Source organism: Protomyctophum parallelum (genome assembly GCF_964188405.1).
Source record: "Protomyctophum parallelum genome assembly, chromosome: 12".
In the NCBI taxonomy this organism is placed as follows: domain Eukaryota; kingdom Metazoa; phylum Chordata; class Actinopteri; order Myctophiformes; family Myctophidae; genus Protomyctophum; species Protomyctophum parallelum.
The window spans coordinates 38,804,645-38,832,521 of NC_139712.1; the positions used below are offsets into that span (position 1 = coordinate 38,804,645).

The 27,877-nt window shown below is 43.8% G+C and overlaps 1 protein-coding gene across 2 annotated transcripts in view; it reads left to right on the top strand.

Annotated features, from left to right (window-relative positions):
• The window catches only part of arfgef1 (ADP-ribosylation factor guanine nucleotide-exchange factor 1 (brefeldin A-inhibited)), a 65,558-nt gene that overhangs the window by 7,864 nt on the left and 29,817 nt on the right, over positions 1–27,877 (top strand). For both annotated transcript variants that reach the window (XM_083778679.1, XM_083778680.1), the window contains exons 2-9: positions 12,642–12,672; positions 16,572–16,728; positions 17,276–17,422; positions 18,192–18,371; positions 21,504–21,831; positions 21,998–22,126; positions 22,781–23,028; positions 25,504–25,634. In XM_083778679.1, the coding sequence (XP_083634805.1) occupies positions 12,642–12,672; positions 16,572–16,728; positions 17,276–17,422; positions 18,192–18,371; positions 21,504–21,831; positions 21,998–22,126; positions 22,781–23,028; positions 25,504–25,634 (1,351 nt within the window). The remainder of the gene's footprint in view (positions 1–12,641; positions 12,673–16,571; positions 16,729–17,275; positions 17,423–18,191; positions 18,372–21,503; positions 21,832–21,997; positions 22,127–22,780; positions 23,029–25,503; positions 25,635–27,877) is intronic.

Sequence of the window (27,877 nt, forward strand, 5' to 3'; positions counted from 1 at the left end):
AGTCCAGCGCCACAACAGGCCATTATATGAACTACCGATTTCAAATGAGGCTTCACGAAATATCTGGCTGACTGCCCCCCTGATGAAAACACAAACTCATAAGAACTGTCATGCTACTACAGTAGATATTGTATACTACAGTGTTTGTGCCTGGTTTATATGTACGCCAGTGCCACATATCGAAAGTAGTAGGTCTTGAAGCGCACAAATAATTCACAATGCGATGCGTTATGATCAGCAGCTTTTGTTGCGCACCACAATGTGAAACTAAGTATAAATCGGGCATTACTCTGCTGTAGTGTCGGTCTGTTGTGTCACCAAGGCTGATGGAATGAGGCCAAACCCTATGTGGTTTGGGCGTGGGGTGTTGTTTGGGGTACAGCTAATGTTGTGAGATAATTGGGTTCACAGACAAGTGTTCAAAACAGGACAGAGAGACAGGAGCGAGAACATTTCACTGGTGGTGGGAACCACCAGGGACCACCTTTGGTGCTCTTGGGCACTTCCTTAAGATAGTGATATGAATATAGATATTTCACGCTACACGTCACGCACATGAGACCACGGTGCTATACCCATTGATCCAAGTGAGAACGTCCTGTATCACTCGCTGCCTGTTTGAAACGGCCTTTAAACATTTTTTAAATGATAACCGGCTTCTTATGCTGAATCGATTTTCTCCACCCTAAATACCATACCAAGCTGTGTCTGCTCAAAATGTTCTAAATTGTCCAGTTTTCTTTTGTCCAAGATGTTTTGTTTTAAACACTGATACTTCCATACATAATAGATCATTTCTACACATACTGATAGCCAGTGGTAAGGACAGTTGATTGATTAATTCATCACAAACAGATGAGAGGAATGTAGAGAGCCTCTACTATACCTTCTCTTTGGCCTCTTAGTCTTCAATTCGTGTTCATCTGAGGAGGCGGCCTCATAAATGGTTAGTAGTACTAGTAACATATCACCATTACTAAGGGACATGAAGGATGTAGCCGAGAGATGCAGAGGGGGAGATTGGGTGAAAACCCAGAATTTACTATGAGGAATAGAATTGGGTGGAAGAGAATATACTTTGAGGAATAAATTTGGTAGTCTGAAAATACACGGATGGGATCAAGGGGCTGTGGAAGGCAAGGAGAGAAAGATTCTATGCCTTCAGCTCACTGAGAAGAAGGGAATGTTTGATGAGCACTTGAATAAGTTTAGGAAGGCACATAGACTTTCTCTTCGACCATTTAGCAATTAATCTCCAGTTTTGCCGCACAACCCAACGCAATAATAAACCCATTTGCAAGGAAATAATAATGCAATCCATAGCACAGAGACATAAACATTTCAAATCAAGTGCCCACTGCAGAATGTTATTTATTTATTTCCTTTTTAAAAGCAACAGCTGTAATCTAGGGCTTATAGAGGCCGGGTTTTTTGTGACTGTTCAGAAAATGTGAGGCTAGCGATTAGACAGTGGTTTATGCCAGTGTGTGGGTGAGTGGGTTGACTGGAGAGACAGACATACTCACACGCAAGTGCGCGTCCATAGACAATTTGACATGGACACATACCACACACAATGAGGTAGCCCAGACAACCTCTGGCAGTATTTCCTTCCCACCCACCCAAAATGTAATTACTGCTGTGCAACCTTTGCTTTCGGCCAGGACAACAGAAATGTCAGAGGTCTGATTATTCTCAGGCCCTCAGTACTAGCAGTTGCCCGCCCCTCTGTTTATCAGTGGTCATTAGGAGTGAAGGCCCCTGTGCCATCTTTATTATTTGGCTTGCGGACATTATTGTCTCACTATTGGGAGATAACAAAGTCAGCAGGATTTTTAACCTGCTGCAGCCATTCGGAATGAGCACCGATGGCACGGGATGTCAAGAGTGAAGGTCTGACGTGATGCACTTTTGTGGTTTAGTGAGGCCGCAGGTCTCGCAGAGTTGCCGCCACTTATTTCCCTCAGAATTCCATCGGTCATACACTCCTCCTCTTAACTCTCTCCCTCACTGCTACTGTCCTTTACCTGCCGTTTTGTCCGCTCTGCCTTGTTGGTTTTATTGATCCACAGAGGTACAGAGAGTACCTTCAGACGGAGCAAAAACGACAAACCGCAGATGTCCCGCAGATGTCACTGGGTCAGCTAAACTGTACTAAAATATATTTCTGAAAACATTTGAAGCTAGATATATTACATTTTTGATCAGCACTGCCTAGCCCTAGTTTGACAGTTTGATCTGAGGTCCGTGAGCCTCGTACTGTTGGCGCTGCACAGACCTGCACTGTCAGTCATACTATCACACCCTCCCAATATTCGATTGTAGAGCGCACGCCGCACACAGTCTGTTCTGTCTGTTCGACATTTAGCCGTTTGTAAAGGTGCAACCAGGTGACGTGCCGATAAACAGTTGCGATTGGTGGGAGTGGGAGGCAGGCCAAACGTCAGAGCAAATCAAAGGATAGCTGGGGGAGTTGTTTGGTACTTGGCTAAAAGTCAATGCAATCATTGTCCCGAAAGGTTTGCAAAACCAAACTGCATGTTGCATGTTGTCGTTGGCCAGGTACAGATCTTGGTGGTAGTAGCAAATATTCAAATGAGAACTTTGCATGTTTGGTCATGGTGTAAGGCCTTTTTTTTTGTTTTTATTTCAGTTTGGGCAACTTCACAGAATTATAAGCATACATATTTCTTACAACTGCTTTTTCTTACACAACCTCAGCTGTTTCACACTTTCACAGAATATATATATACACTCACACACAAACAACTTCACATATATTTACAAGTATTCACCATAAAACAAGGAAATAAAATACAAGTAGAGAGACAAAAACAACAGAGTGTCAACAACAATGGGAAGTGAACAATACTGAGAACAGACATGACTGGAGACAGTGGAAAGCATATGAAGGCCTGGGGAGAAGTGTATTTGGTGAATTGTTACTCAAGATTCCGATACCTGCCATCTCATTAGTAAAGGCAGTACAGGACTGTCTCCCTCTTTTACTAAATATGTTTGGTTGAAGGCCTTTTTCACTCATATTGCAGAACTTTAGCTCACATAGGGCAGGTTGTTTGCTCCAATACATATACAGTAGAAATCATTCCTTCCCATCATCCATAATTTCATTCCTCCTTCCTGTGTACTGTAGGTACTTGTATGGTTTATTCTCTTAACCTGAAATGAAGCCTAGCATACTATCCCAAACCACTGCCCTCAATATTATTATGATCTCTCCTCTCTCGCTCTCTGTCACTCACACACGCACGGCCGTGCGCGCACACACGCACGCACGCACGCACGCACGCACGCACGCACGCGCGCACGCACACACACACACACACACACACACACACACACACACACACACACAAACAATGGAGATGGTTTAGAGACAGTTGATTTGTTTTGTAAGCTGTCCTTACTTGTCATACTGCCCCCTCTCTCAGTCCCCCCCCCCTCTCTCTCTCCCCCTCCATCCCTCTCTCTCTCTCTCCATGTCTCTCAGCCAGCCATTCCCCTCTCTCAGCATGCTGTTTTCCTGCTGCTGGTCTTGTGATGTGCTGCATACCGTCTCCAGAGAGCAGTGTGTTTATCTCTCTCTCCCTGCCGACAGGGGAGCAGCAGTGTGCACAGGCACCACTGTGACTTCATTGATCTAATGTTAAAGCTCTTATGAAGGTCTGAGTGTGGATATTCTTAAGCCCAACACACACCGGCTCCGTCCGACGCCTGGAAAATAGAACTATCGGCGAAAATAGAACTATCGGCGTGCCAGGCGACGCGGCGCGACGCGGCGGACGGAGCCGGTGTGCGATAGGTTCATTGAAAATAATGGAGGCGGCTGTTTTGACGCGCGGCGGTCGCAGACGGTGTGTGATGGGCTTCACAAGTACTATCTAACAACTTAGATAGCAGATAGTAGGGCTCGGCAATTAACCTGAAAATATATTGAAACAACACTTTAAAACCAATAACTGACTTCATATTGCGGACTAAGCAGTAAAAAAAGAAAAAGAAAAAAATATATATACTACACACACACACACTGAGAAATTTGAATAAAAGTTTTATAATCAACAAAGTGTATTATAACCACTTAACTAACCACTATCACATATTACCCTTTTGTTGTTCAGTGGCGGCATACAAAATGCCCAGCAGTTTGTAGATCTGCTATTTTCATCCCAAAACAATATACTGTATATCATTAATTGTAATTGAGGCAAAAGTTTGAAATAATCGTGATATTGATTTATTTTGAAGTCTGCAGGTCTAATAACAGAAATGTGTTGCACACACACACACACACACACACGCACGCACGCACGCACGCACGCACGCGCGCGCGCACGCACACACGCACACACGCACACACACGTTGTGATTAACCTGGCTAGCTTGTTGTCCAAGTGGCAGACATTCCCAGTGGGGTGCTGTCTGTACTGCTTCTGGCTGTGTGAAATGCTTTGTCATGCCATGCAGGCAGGAAGGAGTAGACTCTCTCGCTAGCCAGTAAGCACTGGCAGTTCAGACTGGGGAGACTTGAAGTAGGTTGTTTGGCTCAGGAAGCTGTTTGACTGTGGGGGTGATACATTAAGAATGCAAGGTTCAAGGTTGTCTTTATTTGTCTCCCTTGGGAGAAATTTGTCTTGGAGACAGAGTCACAGCTGCATACAAATAACATACACGTTCACATACGAAAAGAAAAAATGCAGGCTAGCCGTTTTGACAAGCAAGAATCACTTTTCCACGTACTTTTGGACATTTATGGAGATTTCGCAAGTTAGCTGTGGTGTAAAAGCCTGGATGTAGTCGTGGTAGAGAACGCACGACGAGGATGAGGAGGGGGGTTCCGTATTTGCTCTCATACTTTCTTCAGAAATGTACCCCTATATCGACAGCATCAAGTTTGAGGACACAATTCAAGTTAATTTAGTCTGACGGGACGGCTAAGCCATGTTCTGTTTGGTTCCTCAAGCCATATAAAGATCCATAAACATTCATACTCTGCAGTGGCAACAGTTTCCTACTGACTAGCCCATCTATCTACAATCATTAGACATTGTGTTTTACTTTCCCAAAATGGGGAGCCTCTGGGGCGGGGTCTTATCTCTCCCTTCTGCTTTCCACACTCTATCTGAGCATTAATGGTGCTTAGGTTCCGTTATGAGAAAATCACTGCACATCAGGGGAGTAAACACAGTTATCACCAGCCCTAGGGCTAATGCACGTTATCACCTTGTCAGTCCTTTTAACACAGTCTCACCCAAGAGAAATTGAGACCGTACGTGTGATGGAATATCATATAGAGCGTCGCAGTCCCGCCCCCAAAGAGGGCACAGGAAATTATTCTTTGTTCATTTTCCCCATAGACTTTTCAAAAAGTATTTATTTAAGCGGACAAAGCCTACTCTTGTTGTGACAAATCATGACTAAACACAATGTTTTGGGCAGATCAAATAATTAGAACAAAAGGCAGGGTACAACACTTTATTTAGTTTTTCTTGTTATATTTTGGTTTTTCTTCTCACTAATTATTTGATCGGCCCTAAACATTTGTTTATTATCATGATTTGTCACAACAAGAGTTGGCTTTGTCCGTGGCATGAACGTCTTTATATAAATAGTTTTTGAAACGTCTATGGGGAAAATGAATGGGGAAATATTTCCTGGGACCTCGTCGTTCTGAAAGGAGGTGGGACTGCGACACTCTATACTAGTATACAGGTTAGATTTACTCACCCTTTTGGCTTTAACCATTAGTATTGATAGCAGAGGCTGGCTTAGCATGTATGTACGTATTCACCTTTTCATATTAATATTTATTTATGGAGTGGTTGAGTCTATCCACTGAAAAATATTCTTTCATGGAAAGACAATGTCTGCAAACTTCACTTGCAAAACTGTTAGCCTTGCATTCTATCACCAACCCAGAGCCATTGATAAATTGTGATTCCCTTAAACAGAATAAACACCACACAAGCACACATAGAAAAAGGAAACTTCTGTTTTAGCTGAATCTTAATGTAACTATTTGCTGAAACAAGTATTTTATTTAGAGCATACAAACTACACCTGCATTTTTAAACTGTAGCGCTGTGGTATCTGCTTTCTACTTTCTTTCTTCTTCGCTGTGTGTGTGTACCGTTGTGTGTATACTACAGTTCCTCTGTACTGCTCTGTACGTAATGTCTCTGTAAGTAATGTGGGTTGAGGGCCCATCCACATCCGTACTGAATGTGGAGTATAAAGGTTGTAGTTGTTCAGGGCAGGGAAAGTACCGTATAATTTGCTATCGCTGTTCAAGGTTTCCCTGTACAGTCCAGAAATTTGAACATGATTCGCAGTCACACAAGCACAGTTCTCTAACCTCTACTAGGCTACTCCTGTGCCAGTTATTGTACTTGCCTGCTTGTATTCTACTGTAGCTTGTTATAGCTGAATTTTATTATTATAAGACGCTGCCGTAGCTATGTTGTAGCTGCTATTCGATTAATGATCAGCATTTAATGCCGTTCAATTGTGTGGATTAGCCATAAGCCCTCTGTGAAAAAATCTGGTATTCTACCAGAAACTCTACACACCTGTGCTGTGTCTGCATTCCTTTGCCAGCTGAGTCTCTGTTTGTAATACAGTCCTTGAGTTCATCCTGGCATCAGTCAGAGCAACAGGCCTTCTCTTCTCTTGTGGGAGCGCTGTTTCACAGTGTAGTGCACAGCATATATTGCTCACACCTGTACACGTTTGCAGTTTGCACAAGAACACAGTATGCCGATTTCAAGGTATTTCATTAATCAGTAGTTGTACTTGGTTGACTTTATTTAATTAATGATCATTGATTAATTGATAAGCAAGGATTTTATTTAAAATCTGAATCTACTACAAACCACATCAGTAATGCCTGAGATAGAGGCAATGCTGAAACATGTCGTGAAAATACTGGTGTTTAAATTAACCAAACACAATGAACCTGTAAATTAATGTTACGTCAAAGATATTAACCACCTCACTGTAATAAGTTCATGACAACACAGAGGAAAGCACTGTGAGGAAAGCACTTTTTCTTTTTCACCCTACTGAATAGGGTAATCATATTTTCAAACCACCAAGCCAATCTGTCATGTTGTCGTTCATACAGGCGCACATGTATGCGCACCATGTGTGTTTTAATCAGATTTAGGGTGGGAGATAAGATAAGTTACATTTACAAAGGGAAACAGGCTGGGCGATGTGGACAGTTGAGATCGGAAATTGAACTAACTAACTTAATCATGTATCTTGTAATGTGTATAGTTGCTGACTGATATTGACATCGGTCATAAAGGATTAGCAGGTACTAATAATTGTCTCCGCCAGGCCGAAGGCAAGATAGCAGATGAATGCTGCATACCCAATTTCAGTGAGCAGAGCGCTCTTGTTCTCAATTGCAAGGACAAAAGGCACTGTAGATGAACACCAGCATTTACAGTGGTGTGTGTGTGTGTGTGTGTGTGTGTCCGTGTGCATTCATACATGTCACTGCACTCTCTTTGTGCTCTGTAATCTGGCTAGCGCTCAGGACTCTCCCAGTCTCCCTCACTGCTCCTGTTCTTAGTATCCAGGCCGTGTGGCTGCAGTCAGCGGAGAAATGATTAGCCAGCCTTTGAATGATCTTATTGCTTAAATAACTGGACTGAGTTGAGGCGGCAAGCATCCCCTTTTTAAATTGAAACCATAATAGGAAGGAACTTAGGAAGTGACGGTTCACGTGTGAATGGCCACTAGTTTAGCTATTTTCCCCTGTGATTTCCTCCCTACTGGCTGAAGCAAAAACTATTCAAGTGAATGGGTTTTTGGCCGGACTTTACACTTGATTTTATTACCTTAATAAACATTGTCATAAATACTTTATGCTTTCAGTCGCTAGTTTAAAGTCGTCTTTCAATTACCATGATATGCAATCGTAAATTATCGTTCCATTAAAACAAATTAAGTACTGTATATTTCTAGGGCTTCTACTGGTTCTACCGAAGGAAGGCTCGCACTCGCTGCCACGAGTGGCAAATCCACCATCTTTGTACTTCCAGTCCCCAAAGAAACCCTAGATACGAATCTAGGGTTTCTTTGGGGACTGGAATACAAAGATGGTGGATTTGAATTCGCCCAAAAAGTAGCTTCAAAACGGTCTGTAGAATCCCTTTATCCTTTTTCATTTTGACAGTCTATGGACGGTTTAGTAATAGTAGGGTGGAGGTCTTGGTTGGCATGGTGATCATGATTCATCAGTGAAATGGTGGTGATAATCCATGTAGGACTGGTAGCCATTCCAAGGGAGCCAAAATAGAGGTTATACTGTCTTTTTTTGTCTTTTCATCAAGTCTAGTCTGGAACAGAAGCGTAAACATTGGGCCACTAGGGCACAGGCCCAGTTAATTGAAATCTTGCCCCGTCTAGCTTGGCAGCCCCTCACCCCTGTGCATACACATTTCTGTTGTAGTCTAAGTCAACCACAGCAAGCCACTTTTGTTTTAAATGGCCCCACGTTAGCAAGTTGGCAAAACCGGTTTCGGAGTTGTGTGTGTGCCCCCCCCCCCCCACTTGTAGAGTGATGCGCTGTCCCAATATTCATAAATCTGCAGATCCCCGTATCTGTCGTCAACATGACTGACGTCATAGACTGGCCTGAACTTCATATGGCTGATATGGAACTCCATATCTGCATCAAATTGACAGTCAGAAACTCCATATAGATAGATCTCCATATATTGGCATAAAAGGGACACTGACGGAAAGGAACAACAGGTACTCTGACAACAGGTACAATCTGATGTAATAGGATCAGTATCAGCTTGATCAAATTACCACATTGCACTCCACCTATTTTCCAGCAGATCTAAAAGTTCCAACAAGCATTGCGGATGCAACGTATTGTGAGCTTGTGCTGTATCGGCTATTTTTGTTATGCAATAAATCATGCTTAATGGTGCATTGGTTACATTTGTTATCTCGGAGTTACGGGTTGTGGTGCGACAGATGCTGCCATTCCCCCACGACACCACCCCAGACAGCTGTTACATAAACTGTACATGCCATTGATACCAAACGAATGCCAAGGGACCACACCTCTTGAAGCCGAAATAAATGTGTTATGTCTGCACATAATGGCTGTCCCCAAGGGTGAATTTTCATACTCTGACTTTAATGTAGTAGAGTAATGCTCCCTTTGTGTCCTGTAAGTTACTGTAATTCACTGTGGGTATTGGGGTCAAACTATAGAGCCAAGGGCAAGAGGACAGCGCACCTTGAAGTTAGTTCAACATGATGAAAACTGCTGCCACTTTAAGAAGTGGTGAGTCAGGTTTCTGTTGGCTGCTCTCATACATTATGGAAGCCACAAAGGCTAGCTTTGTCTCGCGGTCTGGTTAGCGCTATATCTCCTCAGAGAGCCGTATGGGCCCCCTCCTAATGTATCTGGTCACCATAATGGGTTTCCTATGTAGGCCCCCCACATTAGGGGCCTTGGTTAGCCCCGGACGGGGCTTGATATCAATGTTGTTGAACTGGGGGAGCATGCTCCAGGCCTGTAAACAGAGCAGTGTGTTAAGGCCTGGTTCTATCTACAGTAGTCATCTCCAGCTCTTTGGGAGAGATTGTCATCAGTGTCGGTAGACACATTTTCAGATTTGACTTTTTCCCTGTCTCTCAGAGAACCAGCATGATAGGCCCGCTTCATTCTGTGAACTCTCGAGAAAGGCTAATGATGAATCCTGCAGAGCAGCAGGGCAGGGGCACCTCATTACGGTAACCATCAAAATTGTCCCTATCTACTCATTACTGCTGCTTATTCTGGGGGTCTCAGGATTCAATGAGACAGTCTTTTCAAGGTCAACAGCACTCTCTACACCTAGCACAGCACAGGAGCAGAGGTGCGGAATGAGCAGTTAAATCTGTGGTAAAAGTGCTAGCAGTAATTGTACCGTTTCTGGGCAAATTGTAGGCTGTAGAAAATTCTACCTAAAGCGGTGGAAATCATTTGGTGTTTCTCTCCCACTCCCGTAGGCTGGTAACACTGGTGGGGAATAATTGCTTGTTCGTTCATTGTGTCGTCTGGCAGACAAAATCTATTCTTCATCAACACCACTTACATTATGATCATAATATACACCACTGGGGGCACGGTGGCACAGTCGGCTCACAGCTAGAAGGTCCTGGGTTCGATTCCTGCTGGGGACGCTGTGGGTGCTGTGGGGCGTGTTCTCTCCTCCATGTCATTAGTGCCCATACCCGAGGCGGGGTTGGCGAAAGGGCCTTTCTGTGTGGAGTTTGCATGTTCTCCCCGTGTCCCCTGGGGTAGGTACCCTCACAAAAAAACATGCAATAATCCTGGTCTCTAAACTGAGTCCCCCTGGCCAGCCGGGGCGCCTGATGGAGGGGAAAGGAACTGGTTGGAATAACGTGTTCCTTCCACGCGCTACGTCCAACCAGGGAAACTCTCCCCTGTCAGGTGTGAAGGAGCAACTTGGACATGAAGGAAGCATGAGTTCAAGTCCGTTGCTCTCCCCAGGTTGGTGTAGCGTGTGTAGAGCCCAGGATCACATTAGATGATTGACACAGGGGTGAAAAATGGGTTACAAAATCGTGGGATAAAAAAGTAATTGAATAGGATAATAATATACACCACCAGAAATATTATCTGAATGACAATCCCAAACGCTCCCACCAAACTGACTGTGTGTGCACGGTAGCTGCCTCCTGTTTGGCGTCCTCATTTGAATGAATTTGTGTCACTGGTGGTGTACCTCGCAGATCAGTTTACATGAATCCAATTCTGAACAGGTCAGCGCATCGCAAGTACACAACCAAGCCTTCGGTTCTGCCCACATTCTGGCAACATTCCAACCACAGCCTGCGTTTTGCAGAGTAAAATCCTCAGTGTGACTCATAAGTTTGAGATTGAATGCTAGACCGACTGCTGAGAGAGTGATTCATCAACGGCGGAGAAAAGGCCATACACCACACACATCGATTCTGTGGCTTGCTGCGGATGTTTTGTTTTGTTTTTTTTGCTCGAGAACACCTTGTTCGGGTCCAGCGCTCTGATGTGCAGGATGTTGAACTAACTAGCTCTGGTTAACGCACAAGGGTTCTTAGGAAAGATGATGTCTGTGGAGCTGTAAAGCCAATATTCTCGTAACTAATTTTGTACCTTCACTCTCCTGCCATGAAGGACGTGGCCTCCACTGATGATGAGTCCTAGGGTTGGCAACGTTTGGATTTGCTTTTCCCCTATTAGCCCAATCACGACTGACTGACTGACTCATTCATGGCCTATTGCTCCACGGCCATCAGCACCACACACTGATTTTCCACAGCACGCAGATAGCTGTGAACACTCACACTCACACACGCACACGCAAGCAGGTTGCAGACATTTCAGGAACAGCGATAGATGGGACTTGGATCAAGGGGCCAGTGGGTCACAGCCTCAGTCTGTACCCAGGCTTTTATTTTCGTTCGCATTCGGCTCAAAAAGAAAAGCCTGGGGGAACCCAGGGGTTACTTGACACTAAAGTCTCAGAGGCACTTGCCTGTTGGGCAGGTACAGGAAACTGAGGTCATGTTCTACTTGCCCAAAGGTCATGCCCACTGCCTTGCCGGCCTGTCAGAGTGGCCACTCTGGCCATATACAGGTTTTTAGACGCATATCTTCATCATAAGGTAAAAAAAACAGCTGGTTCAGAATTCGCCTTTTATTTAACACAAAGCTGAAAGCGGCTACGGAGACGGTTCATATGCGACTGTTGCTATGTAAGAATTATACTGAATGACTGCGTGGAGCCTCAGTTGAGCCTCTCTGTTCCACCATTATCTCACTATAACAGTCTCTTCTTTCTTCTTCTCCTATATGTCATTGCTTTGACCCTTTCCTTCATGTCTGGGCGAGTGGTAACCTAAACTGTGTTTCTACTGTGTGTAAACTGTGTTCCCACTGGTCAGTGTGTTAGTGTTACCACATTGATCTGTTTTCTTTCTCTCTGGGGGAAAGAAATCACTGTGTGTGTGTGTGTGTGTGTGTGTGTGTGACACTTCGATAGCAACCATCAGATTCACAAAAAACACACTCATGTTTGCACAAATAAGCTTTTAGAGTGTGTCTTGAGGTTTCACTCTGAATCACCTTTAATGTCATGCACAATAACCTTTAGTGTGTCTTGAGGTTTCACTCCATATCAGCAAAGTGAGTGAAGAAGCATGCAAGCGAGTGTACTAAGGAAGGGAACACCACTGTATATGACATGCGCGTAACATTACTCCTGTTTGAGCCTGACCTCTTGAAAGCACAGCTGCATGCACAACAACAACAACAACTTTGAGGGAGATTTCCTTTTTTTTGTTGCTATAGCTGTCATCTCGGATGCATGTAAACATGCCAGACAGCATGTGCTCAGGAAGGAGCATGTGCTCTGAAGGAGCCTCTGAAACTCAGGCCTTCGTCAACGAGACAAATCCTCTGTGCTTGCATATACTTTAACCTATGCTGTTATTCCCATTGGTGTTATTAGCTTTAGTAAAACATGGGCAGAATTTACTCTCCCCTACGCTGATCCTTGACTAACCTCTCTTCCCCCCCCCCCTCTCTCTCCTTTCTATTTCAGAGGAAATCAAAGAAGAATCGGAAAGATTGAGGTAAGCAGATTTTAATGATTTTAAAACGACATCCCTCTGTGTCTGTCTGTGGCATTTTCCACGCCTCCATGTCAGTTCAGCAGAGTGCGGTACTGAGATGGTTCCGTGCTCCTCATCACACGTTACGCCCTCCCTCCCAGTGTAAACTCTAGAGTCCTCACTGTCGGGTGAAAAGAAGCAGCTGCTGAAGTTTTGGAGGAGACGCGTGTTTTCCATAGCCTCCCCCCAAGACCAGCCAGTAGAGGACAACAGTGATAGAGACTACATTGGTGAATTGGGATAAGGGATTTGCCATAATACCCTATTGGCCCGAATATAAGACTACGTTCGGGACAATATGGATAACTGAAATTGTACAAAAAATAAAATAAAAAAGAAATGGGGAGAAAAAGCTAATTCCCATCAGGTAGTAATTTAAATGGTTTTGTCTGCCTGTGGCCCTGTGAGATTCAAGGCAAGCAGCCTTCCCTCTCTCTCAATCGCTGTGAGTCATTCTTGTGTTCAGTGAAGGGATCTGTCTCTGTGCTGCCTGTAGTGTGTTTTTGTGTTCGCCCCTTACCTTCTTGTTAATGGGTCCCAGTCCCACCACAAACCCTGGCCTTTTGCCAAAGGGGTGTGTGTGTGTGTGTGTGTGTGTGTGTGTGTGTGTGTGGGGGGGGGGGGGGGGGGGACTGCCAAGTAACGCAGGCCTTGGAATGAAATGTAGCATGATTGCCACTCCTCTAGGACCTCTACCCATCCTCGCTGCTGCCAGCTTCTCTCTGTGTTTCCTTCCCTCTCTTGTTATCTCTCTGTCTCTCTCCATTCACATTCCTTTCCTCTGATTTGCACATAAACAGAAAAACCACATCGGGAGACCATTGTTGTCTTGAAGGAGACTCCTGGGTCTGTGGTGGTCGAGGCTTTTCGGATTAAGTATACACATCATAAATGTCTGACCTTCACAGCTAGAAGGTCCTGGGTTCGATTCCCGCTGAGGGCGTGTTATCTCCTCCGCGTCATCAGAGCCCTTACCCTATAGGTAGTGTTGGCAAAAGGGTATTTATGTGTGGAGTTTGCATGTCCTCCCTGTGTCCCCTGGGGTAGGTACAAGGTGTCCTCACAAAAAAACGATTAAGGATTTCCACCTGTGCAAATCTCAGATGTTACGAAAATGTGAAGCTAGCATGATTGTGTTACAAAATCGTATCATCCCTCTCACTGCTATTGCCTTAACACAAGTCCCTGCACCACTTCAGAACCAGAAGCTTCCTTTTTATCATATAATGGCCATTATCAGCTTTCCCTATACTGGACAAATTCCACACACTGCCAGCGTTAAGCTTAGCTTATTCTGTAGCTCTATGGAAGACTACCTCTCAGGAGCCATCGCCACCTCCCTAGCTGAATGACTTAAGTACACTTAAGGTCCATAGTATGAATATCCAATTCATCTGAAAGCTCTAATGATGTTGCTTGGAAGGAAGATGTACAAGATGATATATCCTTGGTTGACTGGGGTGCCATACAGTATGTGCTCAAGTAGAGACAAACTGAAAATACTAGATTAAGATTGCTACAATATAACTGGTTGATGCGCACTTATATAAGACCAGCTAAATTATCAGTTCAATGAAAATATTTTCACACTTTTAGTTTTTTGTCTCTTGGTCTGCTGTATTGATCCCCTCCGCTCCTATGTCAGCATTACCATGTTATGTATGAAAAAACAACAAACAAAAAAGGCAAAAAGATGAGGTTTGGCTGGTTCCAGGGGTGGGGGCAGGCTGGCTAAGTCGATAAATAAACTACAGGAGCAGGGTAACAGCTCCCCGTAGACACGCTACACAGTAGGTGAGACTGTAGTGTTGATAACCTTAGCTGAATCACTGCTCTGCTGTGATGTGACGTCATTGTAAAAGAAAGAATCACACCTGTGTGAAGTGAGGGGCACTCTTATGATCATCGTACATCAACATGATGTAAAATAGACACTATGCCTATTTGCTCAGACACTATGACATAAAATTCTCCATTCATTGTCAATGGGAATTTAATTTATGTGTTTAAGACGAAGTTTGTGGACGGTAAACTAAAAGCTGGATGTAGGAGGGGCTAGCGCCCCTCAAAAATCAAACCTGTGTGAAGTGAGGGGCGCTCTTATCATATGACATCAGATTTATACTTCATCTCATTCTGGCCAATCACAATTTGCGTCCTAACTGTTGTCTTCAATGTTTGAGTTTACACAGACCCTCAAAGCTGGACATAGGAGGGGCTAGCGCCCCTCATAAAGAAAAATCGGGGTGACGGTCTGATAGCCGAATGGCTAGGGTGCATATCACAATGCTCCGATCAGCGAGTACACGGTTCGATTCCCAGCCAGTAAGACCATTTACTGAATGTCACCCCACTGCTCCCCTCCTCCTCTGTTGCTACCAATAAAGGAAAGAATCTCCCAAACTATCTTGGAAAGGAAATGGGAAAGGAAAATCAAATGGTGTGAAAGGCACTGAAGAACACATATGTCCCCCCTTGGAGAGCATCCAGATATGCCTATGTTTTTATCAGGGGGGCAGTCAGCCAGATATTTCGTGAAGCCTCATTTGAAATCGGTAGTTCATATAATGGCCTGTTGTGGCGCTGGACTGGACCCAAAAAGCCCCATACGTAGCTCCATAGAGGCCCATGTATTTTGGCCCAACTTCACCTAGTCTGTATTACCATAATAAACATGGTCATGAATACTTTCTTCTTCCAGTCACTAGTTTAAAGTCTCATTTCTAATGTCATAATATTCTTTTTGGAAAATTATGGTCCCATTAATTAAAAAAATGACCATAAAGAAAAAAAAACATTGCGTATGTTCTGAGGGGCGTGGCTACCGTTACAGTCTATGATCGGGATTCCCCTCCCACTCGAGTCAAAATAAAAACCAACGGAGAAGAAGGGGGGAAGTCCCGCCTCGTTGTCTGGGCAGCCAATGGCCAGCTGGTCCAAAACGGAGCCAGCCAATGGCCAGCTGGTACCAAACGGATCTAGAAAGATGGCGACTTACATCAGGAATTACCATATTATTACAGGCTTCATTTTACGTTCATGTTAGACCCGGCGAACGCTTTGTCCATATTTTTTACAGTCTATGGTTTTTATCTGATCTATTATTGACTTTTTCTCCTCTCCTCTCCTCTCCTCTCCTCTCCTCTCCTCTCCTCTCCTCTCCTCTCCTCTCCTCTGCGAGGTCACCCCTCTAAAGGAGCTGATGTCATCCTTTTTCTCTGCCAAGACATAAACAAAAAAAAGCACCCTGGCACCATGCCCTCTCTCTTTGTGTCCATCTCCCTCCTCCACTAAGTGCACAGTGCAACCTGGGTGTGGTACCTCCATGGCTGCTGGGGGATGCTTCGGAGACATGCCATTCTTTACATCTACACCTCCAAAGCGAAAGAACGGAGAAGCATTTGATTAATGGTGCAGTTATGAGCCCATGGCTGGTGGATGCTCGCTCAGCGAAAAACAAAAGGCCTAGTCGTTGAATATGAAGCCTCCTCTACCACGCCTCTACCAAGCCGGAGAGATGTATTTCCACTATACTGAATACACCGTAATAAGAAAACTATGTTTACTTTACCTATTCCCCTGAGGTTAGCATGTCTCATCACCAGAAGGATGGACATGCAAGGATCAGCATTTGTCTTTTCTTTCCGCCCCGCCTATATCTTAGCAAACAAAGGCTCAGCGCTTTGCTCGACATGATATCGGTACGAATTGAAGTGGTAGTGATTAGTGAACACCAAACGTGGTTCTTTAACATGCGCCCCATGTCAAACAGGAGACTTGTGTTGACAGAACAGACCACTGTGATCACTGTTTTTATTTTATCACGCCCTCCCTCTCTCTTTGTATGTTCTTCCACCCAGTCCGCCCACGGGAGATGGCAAATCGGGCTCCAGCACTTTACCGCCAATCAAGTCGAAGACCAACTTCGTCGAAGCCGACAAATACTTCTTGCCGTTCGAGCTGGCGTGTCAGTCCAAATGTCCACGCATCGTCATCACCTCACTCGACTGTTTACAGGTCAGTGGTCGGGGAGGGAGGGAATGAAACCCAAGTGTGTGTTTGTATATGAGACATTGGGCTGTATTTTGCGTGTCTTAAGTACCAGCTCTTATTCCCTAACTTGAGTAAACTAAAGACCTGGAGGCGTGATCAATGCCATTTGGCTATTCTGAGTGGCCAAAGAGACACGCAAAATACAGCCCATTAAGTTGTATTTAATGTGCTCTCCGCGGTCTATTGATGCCTATGATCCAATGTCGGCCGTGTTGCACTGAGCAGTGTAGTTCATGTAATGTCTGAATTCAGTTAAAGCTGAATTTAGCAGAGTGAAAGTCATCATGACTATCTGAACAAAGTGGCTACCATCTCATGGTATACATCACGTGTGTGTGTGTGTGTGTGTGTGTGTGTGTGTGTGTGTGTGTGTGTGTGTGTGTGTGTGTGTGTGTGTGTGTGTGTGTGTGTGTGTGTGTGTGTGTGTGTGTGTGTGTGTGTGTGTGTGTGTGTGTGTGTGTGTGTGTGTGTGTGTGTGTGTGTGTGTGTGTGTGTGTGTGTGTGTGTGTAGAAGCTGATTGCGTACGGTCACCTGACAGGCAGTGCCCCGGACAACACTGCCCCGGGCAAGAAGCTGATCGACCGAATCATAGAGACCATCTGCGCTTGTTTCCAGGGACCACAGACTGATGAAGGCGTACAACTACAGATCATAAAGGTGTGCCTACTCTTCCCTCGCATGTGTGTCTGTCTGGAGAGATAGTGATTCATTATATATTATAATATTATATATCTATGTGTGTCTGCCCCACATACTCACACTTGCTTGAGCCCATAGCCCAGAGTACGGTTGCAAATCTCTGTGGAAATCACTGCCAGACACATGTTTCAACAATATCAACACTATTAACAGTTCGTATCTGTCACACATTCTGCAACACAACACAGGTGAACATTGCTATCTGAACCATTCATACCATGAAAACACAGTATTTCCCTGATTGAGCTGTACAGACAGTATTGATTACTGTCTAATGCTCGGGTGTTGCAGTTGTAAAGTGCCTTCCCACTTTACCATTAATTGACATAACGACTAAATTGGGGAGAAAAGAAAAAGCCATGCTGGCTTGTGGTGGACATTTTTGTCAAAAATCGATTTTTGCCACGGACATAATGTGTGGACAATAATATCACATAAAGATCTACAGTAGCCCTGAATGACCATTACATGTCTGTAACTTACGGGACCATTTGGTTCCATTCGTACGCTCTGAGAGTTATGAGGGTCTTTGCAAATAAATGACTCCTAATACGTGTGTCGTAGTAAATAAGTACATATACATATTCTGAAGACAACTTGGAGACTTGACATTCAGTTACTGGGTCTTATGATCAAAATAAGAACATTATAAAACCAAGTCTTTGCCACGGACACATTTTGTCTGTGTACTACGGACACATTGATGACCTCCCTCCCTCCCTCTTAGGCCCTGCTGACCGCTGTGACGTCCCAGCACATAGAGATCCACGAGGGGACTGTCCTCCAGGCAGTGCGGACGTGTTACAACATCTACTTGGCCAGCAAGAACCTCATCAACCAGACCACGGCCAAGGCCACGCTCACACAGATGCTCAATGTCATCTTCGCCCGCATGGAGAACCAAGCAGTATGTCCTCACACTACAGTACTGTACCACGCACGTGCACAGGCACACATACGCACGCACGCACACAGGCACGCATGCACACACGCACGCACGCACGCACAGGCACACAGGAAACAAGGTGGCAACACTCACTATACTACTCTATTGCTTGGGAACAGCAATGTATAGCAGTCAGTGAAACAATCTGTAAACTGAGTGTACAAAATATTGACTCAACAATTCTATTGGCTTTCAGTTTCAAAGTCACACTATAAAGGGCTGTTTTGACAATGACGTGGCATTATTTTAGGACACAATGAGCCTGTACTAGTTAGGTGGTTCACTCATACCAATGTTCTGTTCAGGAATAGGTAGTTAATTTATAACATTGGCTTTTTGTTCCAGTCCAGACAGGTTTTTAACCACTTTCAACCTGTCGTCAATATTTTGGGCATATCATTATGGCCCAAAAAAAGGCAGTTTTTATAATAAGAAAAGAAAGGAAGAAAGAGAGAGAAAAGAAATGGCAAAAATACAAGCTCACAACACATCACAATGCGACACACGTTGTGAGCTTAGTAGAAGTATGTAAGGCTTAACTGGTTAAGGTGCTGCATTCAAAACAAGCTTGCTCTAATGTCATCTTTTTTTCTTTTCAACTGACACTCCCCCCCCCCCCCCCCCTCCTCCCTCACTTGCCTCCCTCCCCCCTCCCTGTCACCCCTTGGACACAATAGCTTACAAATCACAAGCTATCTTGGTCTCTGGCCTCCAGAAAGCGTGACCGCCAGGTAAAGCGTACAGGACTGTCATGACTTGCCTGATCTAAATTCTGAACTCTCCTGCGTGTGTACGTATGTGCGCGCGTGCGTGTGTTGTATCAGGCTTAATTCATCCACCCACCCACTCACTCATGTGTTTCCTCCTGTGCTCCAGCTTTGGAGCCAGTATGCCATGTGGTTCCACCGTGCTTGTTGTGGCCTTCGTTGACTTGCCTAAAAATCATCTTGCTTCCCTTGCACTTATTTCACATTTTACTTTTTCATTCACTTGCAGGCGCCTTGAATGTGCGTGCGTGTTTTGTTTTTGTTTTACGGCAGCCATGCCTCTCCGTTTTGTCACTTCACTATTGTTATTGTTTGTTTGTTGTATATCCAGTGAACCCAAAATACTTATTTCAAAGCGGTGACAGGCTGGTGCTGAGTTGCTGACTGAGTCAGACTGAGAAAGACATTATAGTAAGAAACAGACAGTGACAGAGATGGAAAGACAAGGCAGACATTGAGGCAGAGATGGGAACAGACTCGCGTTGTCGCTGCCCGTGTAGCGTTCCACACAGGGTGATGCACTTTGTGTTGTGATGTTGTGTAGATATGTTGTCACCTCCTGCCTCAGCGTGGTGCAGTAGTCCCACAGACGGTCTTTTAGTCCCCCTAACCCCCCCCCCCCCCCTCCCTCTCTCTCTCATCCCTCAGTCTCAGCCTGACTGAGGTGGCATTTAAATAATGAGCTTATTCTGTTCGCTCTGATACGGCTGTCCCCTCAAGTGTAGCTGTGTGTATCTGGCCGAGTTACCATCGCCCTCGTTCAATAGCAATTGTTTTGCTTGGACCGCTGCGTCGTCGAATTTAGATGTTTAGATTTAAATCTACCGAGGCATAAATAGATTTTACAAAAACAAAAGTTGTTTGTGTGTATAATGGTGGATCATGTGACCTACAGTTGACTGCTTTGGCACAACATAGTAAAAAGATGGATTTTTGTGGATGAATGTCAAGAAATTGTCTTTGTTAAAATGGACCACCTCTGCTAAAACATAATCACATTGATCATCAGCCCCCCTGGGCCTGGCAGATTTATAAGATTAGGTATGGTTATTTTCTTAGCAGCTAATCTGGAGCAGAGTAAAGGATTACCATCTATCACCATTGTTTTTTAATGCTGTTTATATTTCCATCTGTGGCCTGCCTCTCTTTAGTTGAAACATGCTTTTCCTATCTCTTAGTGGCTTGGTTGTTTCCATATTTTTAATGGTTTGATTTATTTATGTTACATGGACAAACCTACAAATGCACTTGGATTGAAACTGCACCGTGGGCTGTAATTAGTTGAGCTTGGCTGAAACATAAATCAAAATAGATATAATTGACCTTAACTGCTTGCAATGAATGCTTCCGCTTTCTTTTGGACGTTTTGTAATGTTTTATGTTGCTGCAATGAACATCATAATAATGCATCTTGCATTCACTTCCAATCTCTATGCAGAGATCAACACTAAAGCAAAAGTTCTTAAATAGAACCCAATTATAGCCTTTACTTTCTTTTTCCACCTTTTTCAATTTTGTAGTATGCAAAACGACTACATAACGATTACACAATGTTATAAATTTGGAATTTGCCAGTTCATTACACTGATGAAGGCATAGAACTGAAACACATTCCCATTGTCCTGTTACCCGTCCTACTTTAAAATAAAGACGCACCTGACGGACAGAACATTGAGTGCTGCTGGCATCATTCTCTTCATCATTTTGCCAGTGACCATACTGTGCTTCTGGATACCCACCCAGCAACCGAGGAACTCTGAAGTTCTGAACTCCAAAATAGCATCACTGTCCCGCGCTCCCCATAATAAGCAGCAAGCATGACGCATCAGACATGCTGTATGAGCCATTTAACCATCACAAATACACACGGAAATAGGTTGTGTTCACGTGAGAGAGCATGAATCGATTCCACACAGCTTGTCTCACCACTCGCTCGGTAGCATGTCCAACTTCACAATGAGTGCTCATTCATAAAATAATCCATCCTGACACACTTCTGATATTTAAAGAGGCACAGAGGAGCCTTTTTTGTGTTCTGCAGTCCCAAAGTCCCCAGATGACACCTGGAGGCGTTGTGGCTGTAATTTGGGCTCTGTGAGCCCTCAGGGAATATTGGCAGGCTGTTGAAGTTTGGAATTGGTATGATGAGCCTCGTTTCTATTGTCTTAACCATCCTCTCTCTGTCTCTGTGTGTCTGTGTGTGTGCCCGTTATCTGTGAATACATGCACTGAGCTGTGATTTTGTGGTTTGTATGGCTGTTTGTGTGCTCTGTGTGTGTGTTTGTGTGTGTCTGTTTTTTGCGTGTGTGTGTGTGTTTCTGGACAGCTGCAAGAAGCGAAGCAGCTAGAGAGAGATAGACATCGGCAGCACACAGAGCAGCCCGATTCCCCCCAGCTCCAGACCCACATCCATGGCCAGGACAAGGGCCCGGTCCAGGAGGCCAACGGGCCTGTTGTCACACCCACAGCTATCATTCCATCCACCCCATCCACCCCCGTCCCCGAGGGCAGCAGCAGGGCTGTGTCTGGGGAGCAGGAGGACCAGGGCGAGTCGGGCCCCGCCGACGAAAACCCTGACCCGGAGAACGGCTCCGTCTTCTGCCCGGTGGAGGACGAGCAGACGGAGGCGGACCAGGGCACTGCAGCGGCACAAAGTAAGGCTTCAAGTAGGAGTAATGGACCACTGGGGCGCAATACATGCACAGTACACATTCGATAGAAGGAAGAGAGCCAAAAAGACAATTCCATTGATGGTGATATGCAGGTTTTGGTCTTGAGTGTATGCAAGTTTGTCTTCTACAAGTGTCTGTTCCTGTGCAGACGCAGCAGCGCAGCAGCGTGAGGACGCACGGGATGATGATGAAGAAGAACAGACTACAAATTATGAAGAGAGAGCCCAGGAGATTGTCCAGAGTATTCTGCAAGAGGTTGTCAACACTGTAGCAGGAGGTGAGAGCCAATTTCCTTAACCCATTCTGACCTGAGATCAGATTCTAACGCACAGAAGAATGGTGGTTCTTTAACTCATTTTGACCTGAGATCAGATTCTAAAAATGTCTGTTTGAAAATGACAGTTTTCTGAAAAACAATTGTTTCTATGTCAGTCGTTCTTAGATTTTTCAAAAATAGCAGATCTGCTATTTTTCAATAGCTAAAGCATAGCATAATGCTAACACCAAAAGGGGTTCCCACACAAAATAGGTTAAAGATAGGATAGGTCACAAACACCTCGGAGATCCCTGAAGTTCCCCATTGGGAGTATCCTTCTGCGGTACTGTGTTACGTGTCCGCCTATGCCTAGTATCAATATTAGATCCATATCATGATATTAGACCGGATATTGTCTGTGATTTTGGATATTGTACTATAGTGAAATGTTCTATGAAAATATAAATATCGGATTGGGAAAAATTGGTATCTGCAGATACTCAAAATCAATTTATTTATTTATTTTTTATTTACATTAAAAAAAAAACATCTAGCTACCGGTATGTATGTATACTGTCAAATGTGGTCTGAAACATTACAGGCAAATCTGGAATTATGAGTATGGAAATGTTTGTGTTTTTATTTTTTATGGAAAACCCTATTTTTTTTCTGCAGGACATTGCCTGGACCCTGCACACCTGTGCTCTGACGCCAAGGAGCCTGATGTAGAGGGCGAGTCAACGGAGATGGAGCCCACCGAGGGGGTCACAGAGGTCACCCAGAGCTCCCTGGAGGATGAGAGCACACTGGGCAGTGACAGCGAGCATGTCCATGCCAATGGCATCCCTGGCACGCCCATCTCCGCTAGCTTCACCCCGTCTCTGCCCGACGACAGGCTGTCTGTCTCCTCCAATGACACTCAGGTTAGACAGAGGAGGCGGGAACCAGCAGCCATTGCCACAGCAATATAGTGGCATGGTGCTTTTTTAATTTTTGGAATTTCAATTTCAGCTAGTCGACCAGTCTATCATACAGTGCTGCTCCTGCTGGTCGACAGGAATAATAGAAATCCATCGAAAAGCTGCAGTTGCGACTTGTCGATGTTAATCTTCCTGAAGTTCTTTATTTTCCTGAGTCCCGTCTAAAAGGCAGTGTAAAGCTATCTAATGTGGCGGCTGACTCTAAGCATCACCATGGCATGGTTTTACCGTTAGGAAATCAACATATTTCTCACATACAATCCTAATTGTCTCCACCAGGCCGAAGGCATGAGGGGAGAGTATGTTTTGCACTCCGTCCGTCCGTGTGTCCGTCCGTGTGTCCGTCCGTCCGTGTGTCCGTCCGTGTGTCCGTGAGCAGCTAATCTCCGGCACCGTTAATCCGGTCCATGCCAAATTTTGCACACACACTCCCTGGATGCCAACGATGAACCTCTGCCCCAAACTTTCCAGAACGGCCTGTTATAGCCCCTCCAGGAGGCCGCTTTGTGCAAAACAAGTTTTTGCACAGTACACCTACAGATTTTGTCCAAACATCACGCAAATTGGTACACAGTCTCTCTACAGCCATTCAACGAAACCGGTCTTTCAGATTTCTCAGACTCCATCCTGATTGGTTAAGATTGGCTTCCAAAGTTCACAGGAGTGCTCAGTTTCAAACAAAATGCTGCAAATCATGAACACATCGCGTGATTTCCGTGAAATTGTGCACGCATATTGCCACTAGGCCGAGGACGAAATGCCACATGAACAATTTCAACTCAGCCTCAAGGTGGCGCTATAACTGGCCGAAAAGTGTTTTACCTCTAACTGCACGGATCTGTGGATAACTTTGTATGCCAACTCCCTAGAGGCCAAGGAAAAACCTTTGCCTGGAATTGTTCACATCTGCTCTTTATAGCGCCACCAGGAGGCCGACATATGTAAAACACATTTTCTATTATTACTCCTTCAGATTTTATCCAAATTTCACGCAAATCGGTACACATGATCTCCATAGTCATGTGATCAAGACAAGGTTTGTTTGATTTCTCATATTCCATCCTGATTGGCCACGATTGGCTCCTACAGTTTTCAGGAGTAGCCCGCTTTGTACAAATCGCCACAACTCCTCAACGCAGCGTCTGATTGCGATGAAACTGTGCACGCATATTCCCACTAGGCTGAGGAAGAATCCTGGTGGAGACCTGTGCCCAGAAGGGCACTTTTTCTAGTTGTTATCTGGAATAATTTAATTTAACGCATTTCTTTTTTTGTGGGATAACCATGAGAAAAATGCTCATGGTTTTCATGTAGTTAAAAAAAACCTAAAACATTATTTTTTTAATGTTATAATTAAACATTGCTCAACTCCCTAGGCCTAGAATTTACACTATGTAGAAGTATTTTTTAGATTTGGGCTATTTTTGCGATTAAGCCATCTGACTAAATAAGAAGAGAAGATTATGAAAGAGATTTTGTCAGTTAGTGCTGAGTGCTACTAATTTACCATCTAGACATGTATAATAGATTGCCAAGAACTGCAAGATCTGTGTAAGCGCTGCGTTTAATAGCCATGCATGGACTCCTTGGTAATATAGCTTGAACAAAACCTCCAGTAGATCTATCTAGTAGAAATTCATCCGGCAGTGATTAAGCCGAGTGGGTGAGGAAACTGTGAATGCAAATGCATTCATGAAAATGCACATAATTGTTTTTATTAATTTTCACACATGAAAATATTATACAACATTTTTCGAACATTTTCTTTCCCCCCCCCCCCTCCCCTCCCCCCAGATTTCCCGCTCTGAAAGAGCCACAACCCCGGTATCTTGCACCATATGAAATAAAAGGCACATACAAATATACATAGACATAATAGAATAATAGAAGTATGCAAACAAATAATAATAATAATAATAAAAGAAATATATATATATAAAAAAAAACAAAAAAAAAAAACAATTACAGTAGGGTCAGTATAATAAGTTAAGGATTGTTGATGTCAGCCGCGTTCATCCTCTCAATGTGTGTCAAAAAAGGTTGCCAAATGGTGTAACATTTTAAAGCACCGACGTACCCTTTTGTGGAGTAGCGAATCTTATCCAATGTCAGATGATGTAAAACATCATTAACCCAAGATTTAAAGGTTGGTGGTATTTTCTCCTTCCATTTAAATAGTATTTGCCGCCTAGCCAAAAGAGATGCAAAGGCTATCATATTCTTGTTTTGCCGGCTAAAATGTAGATCTTGGGAAATAACTCCAAACACTGCAATAGTGGCAGAGGGTTCTATGGGCACTTCTAATACATCTGAAAATGTTTTAAATATTGATTGCCAAAATGTATATAGCTTTGGACAGTGAAAATGCACATAATTGACCTCTGATCTTTGTTATTCTTTTGTTGTTACTTTCTGTAGGAATCTGTGACTCCGGGCCAACCACCGGGGGCAAAGTTCTCCCACATCCTCCAGAAGGATGCCTTCCTCGTCTTTCGCTCGCTCTGCAAGCTCTCCATGAAACCCCTGTCAGATGGACCACCTGACCCAAAGTAAAATAATTATTCTGTCTTTTGATTTTACGTATTAATCTAATTCATCTAATTAATCTAATTTCTGTCGTGAGAGGAGAGATTGAGATGTTATTTTCTGACCACACACACTCATGTTTTACAGGGGATAGCATCAGTGAGTGGTCCAGTCAATTTGTGTGTTTTGACACAGCAAAAATTGCAACAGTAATCATTCAAGGTTTTATTTGATCCCTAGGGCCATCCAAATAACATTACCTTTTTTATTTGCCTTGGTTTAAATTTAGAATGTCCAAAAATCAGTTGATCATACAGTACATACGCAATTCTTCATGGCGTTTGGAGCAGGGAGCCAATGCAGTCAAAATGTTTGCCACTGTTGTGAGAGAGCACGGACCAGAGCGAGCTTGATGTTACAGAAAGTAAGGCAAGACGTGTGGTGTGGCTGAACTCACACTCCTACTGTATGTGGAGCTGCCTCTACGTCTGTACGTTACAGCCTGCAAAACGGCTGTAACAAAGCTGTTGGATAAATGCCCCCTCAGGTGCACAACACTGGTTTGCATGGCTAGATTTACAATAAAGATACAATAGAAGTCAGAACATGGCGAGAAACAACTGAGGCTGTGCCTCCAGGTAATCTCTAGTGCTCAATGGACAAGACATTGTCCATTACTCTGCTAACTCTGCTCTGCAGTAAAAACAATGGGAAAAGACACAAATATGTTGGCTATGTGTACATAGTCCCTCCAATATAACACTAATTTACCCAGACTGCAGCACAATGTTGAGTCTTGAGACTTTACTCTACTTTAGTTATCCATTTAATATATGATGCAGGAGGGAAAACTATGGAAAATTACTATTGCAATTTAGCCTCTTCTTTTACTTGGATTGACTGGACTAGATGGGTAGTCTATGTACAGCAAATGGAGATGATGAGGCGTCACACAGCTTAATGGTGATTCACCTCCCCGTCTCTTGATGCATAGCAGCCCTCCGTAAATGGCTGTTTCCTCTTGTGAGAACCAATAGGAATACGGTAATCTCATTTTGCCGGCGTGCAATATTGCATTTGGGCCATGCTGTGCTTTGACGAGATGGGCTCATGTGATGGGGTCAGCCTGATAGAAACAGTGTTGTGTAAAACAGGATTTCCTGTTTTAGTGTGGTTGTATCTAAAAGTAACTAGATTCTGACAGGATCTGTTGGGTGGCTTGGTTTCTTTTAACCCATTTAGACCTGAGAAAAGATTCTACAAATGCCTTCTAAATCCTGACGGTTTTCTGAAAAACCTTATGTTTCTGTGTTTCAATATTTTTTATTAAGTAGAAAAAGACATGGACAATACATGAACTTATGACACATGGGCACAACATACGACACTTAACCCATTCTGGGCGGGAACCCCCTTCTGTAACAGTTTTCTTTCTTTTTTATTTCTCTATTAGCCACTTGAAGGTTCTCTGGGGGTTTAAATCAAAATCTATAACCCTAACCCTAACCCATGATCAACGATAATCCCAAATGGGTTGACAGTACTATAACAGGACAAAAACAGAAAGTATATGCAAATCATAAAATACATATTATGCTAAAGGGGCATAAGGACAGAAAGTATATACAAATCATAAGTACCTATTTACAGTTTCACACCAAATTGAGTATATTTAGACATCACAATATAGCTGCCACCATAATCTTTTTTATGTTTCTATGTCAGTGGTTCTCAAACATTTGGCCCGCCGGCCACCATCTGAAAATATGTTGTTCCAGCCTCCAGGGACCCCCCAGAAGCAAAGATTTGAGTTAAAAACATTCACTCTGAAAGAATATATATTCAAAGATTTGCACAAGATTTGTGACCTACAAGCTCGTAGCGCGGCACTCTGTGCCACGCTAGATCTGCTATTTTTCAATAGCTAAAGTATAACGTAACACCAAAAGGGGTTCCCGTCATAAATGGGTTAATACCTTTATTCGTATTGTCAGAAGGCCAATGTTAGATTCAGTCCATAATATCTAAATAATACACAAATGCTGTAAAAATCGCCCTGTTCCAGACAATGTGCAATGTGCATAGATAGATGCATAATTGTCCACACAGCTGTTGCTTGGTTTATGTTGTCTTTCAAAGCCCGCACTTTGTACCCCTATTAGGCCAGTCAATCTAAAGTTTGACCCAAAAGAAATTGCAATAGTAAACTGTTTTTTTATGATCCTTAGGGTCATCCAAATAACATTAAAATGTATAAACGATAGTA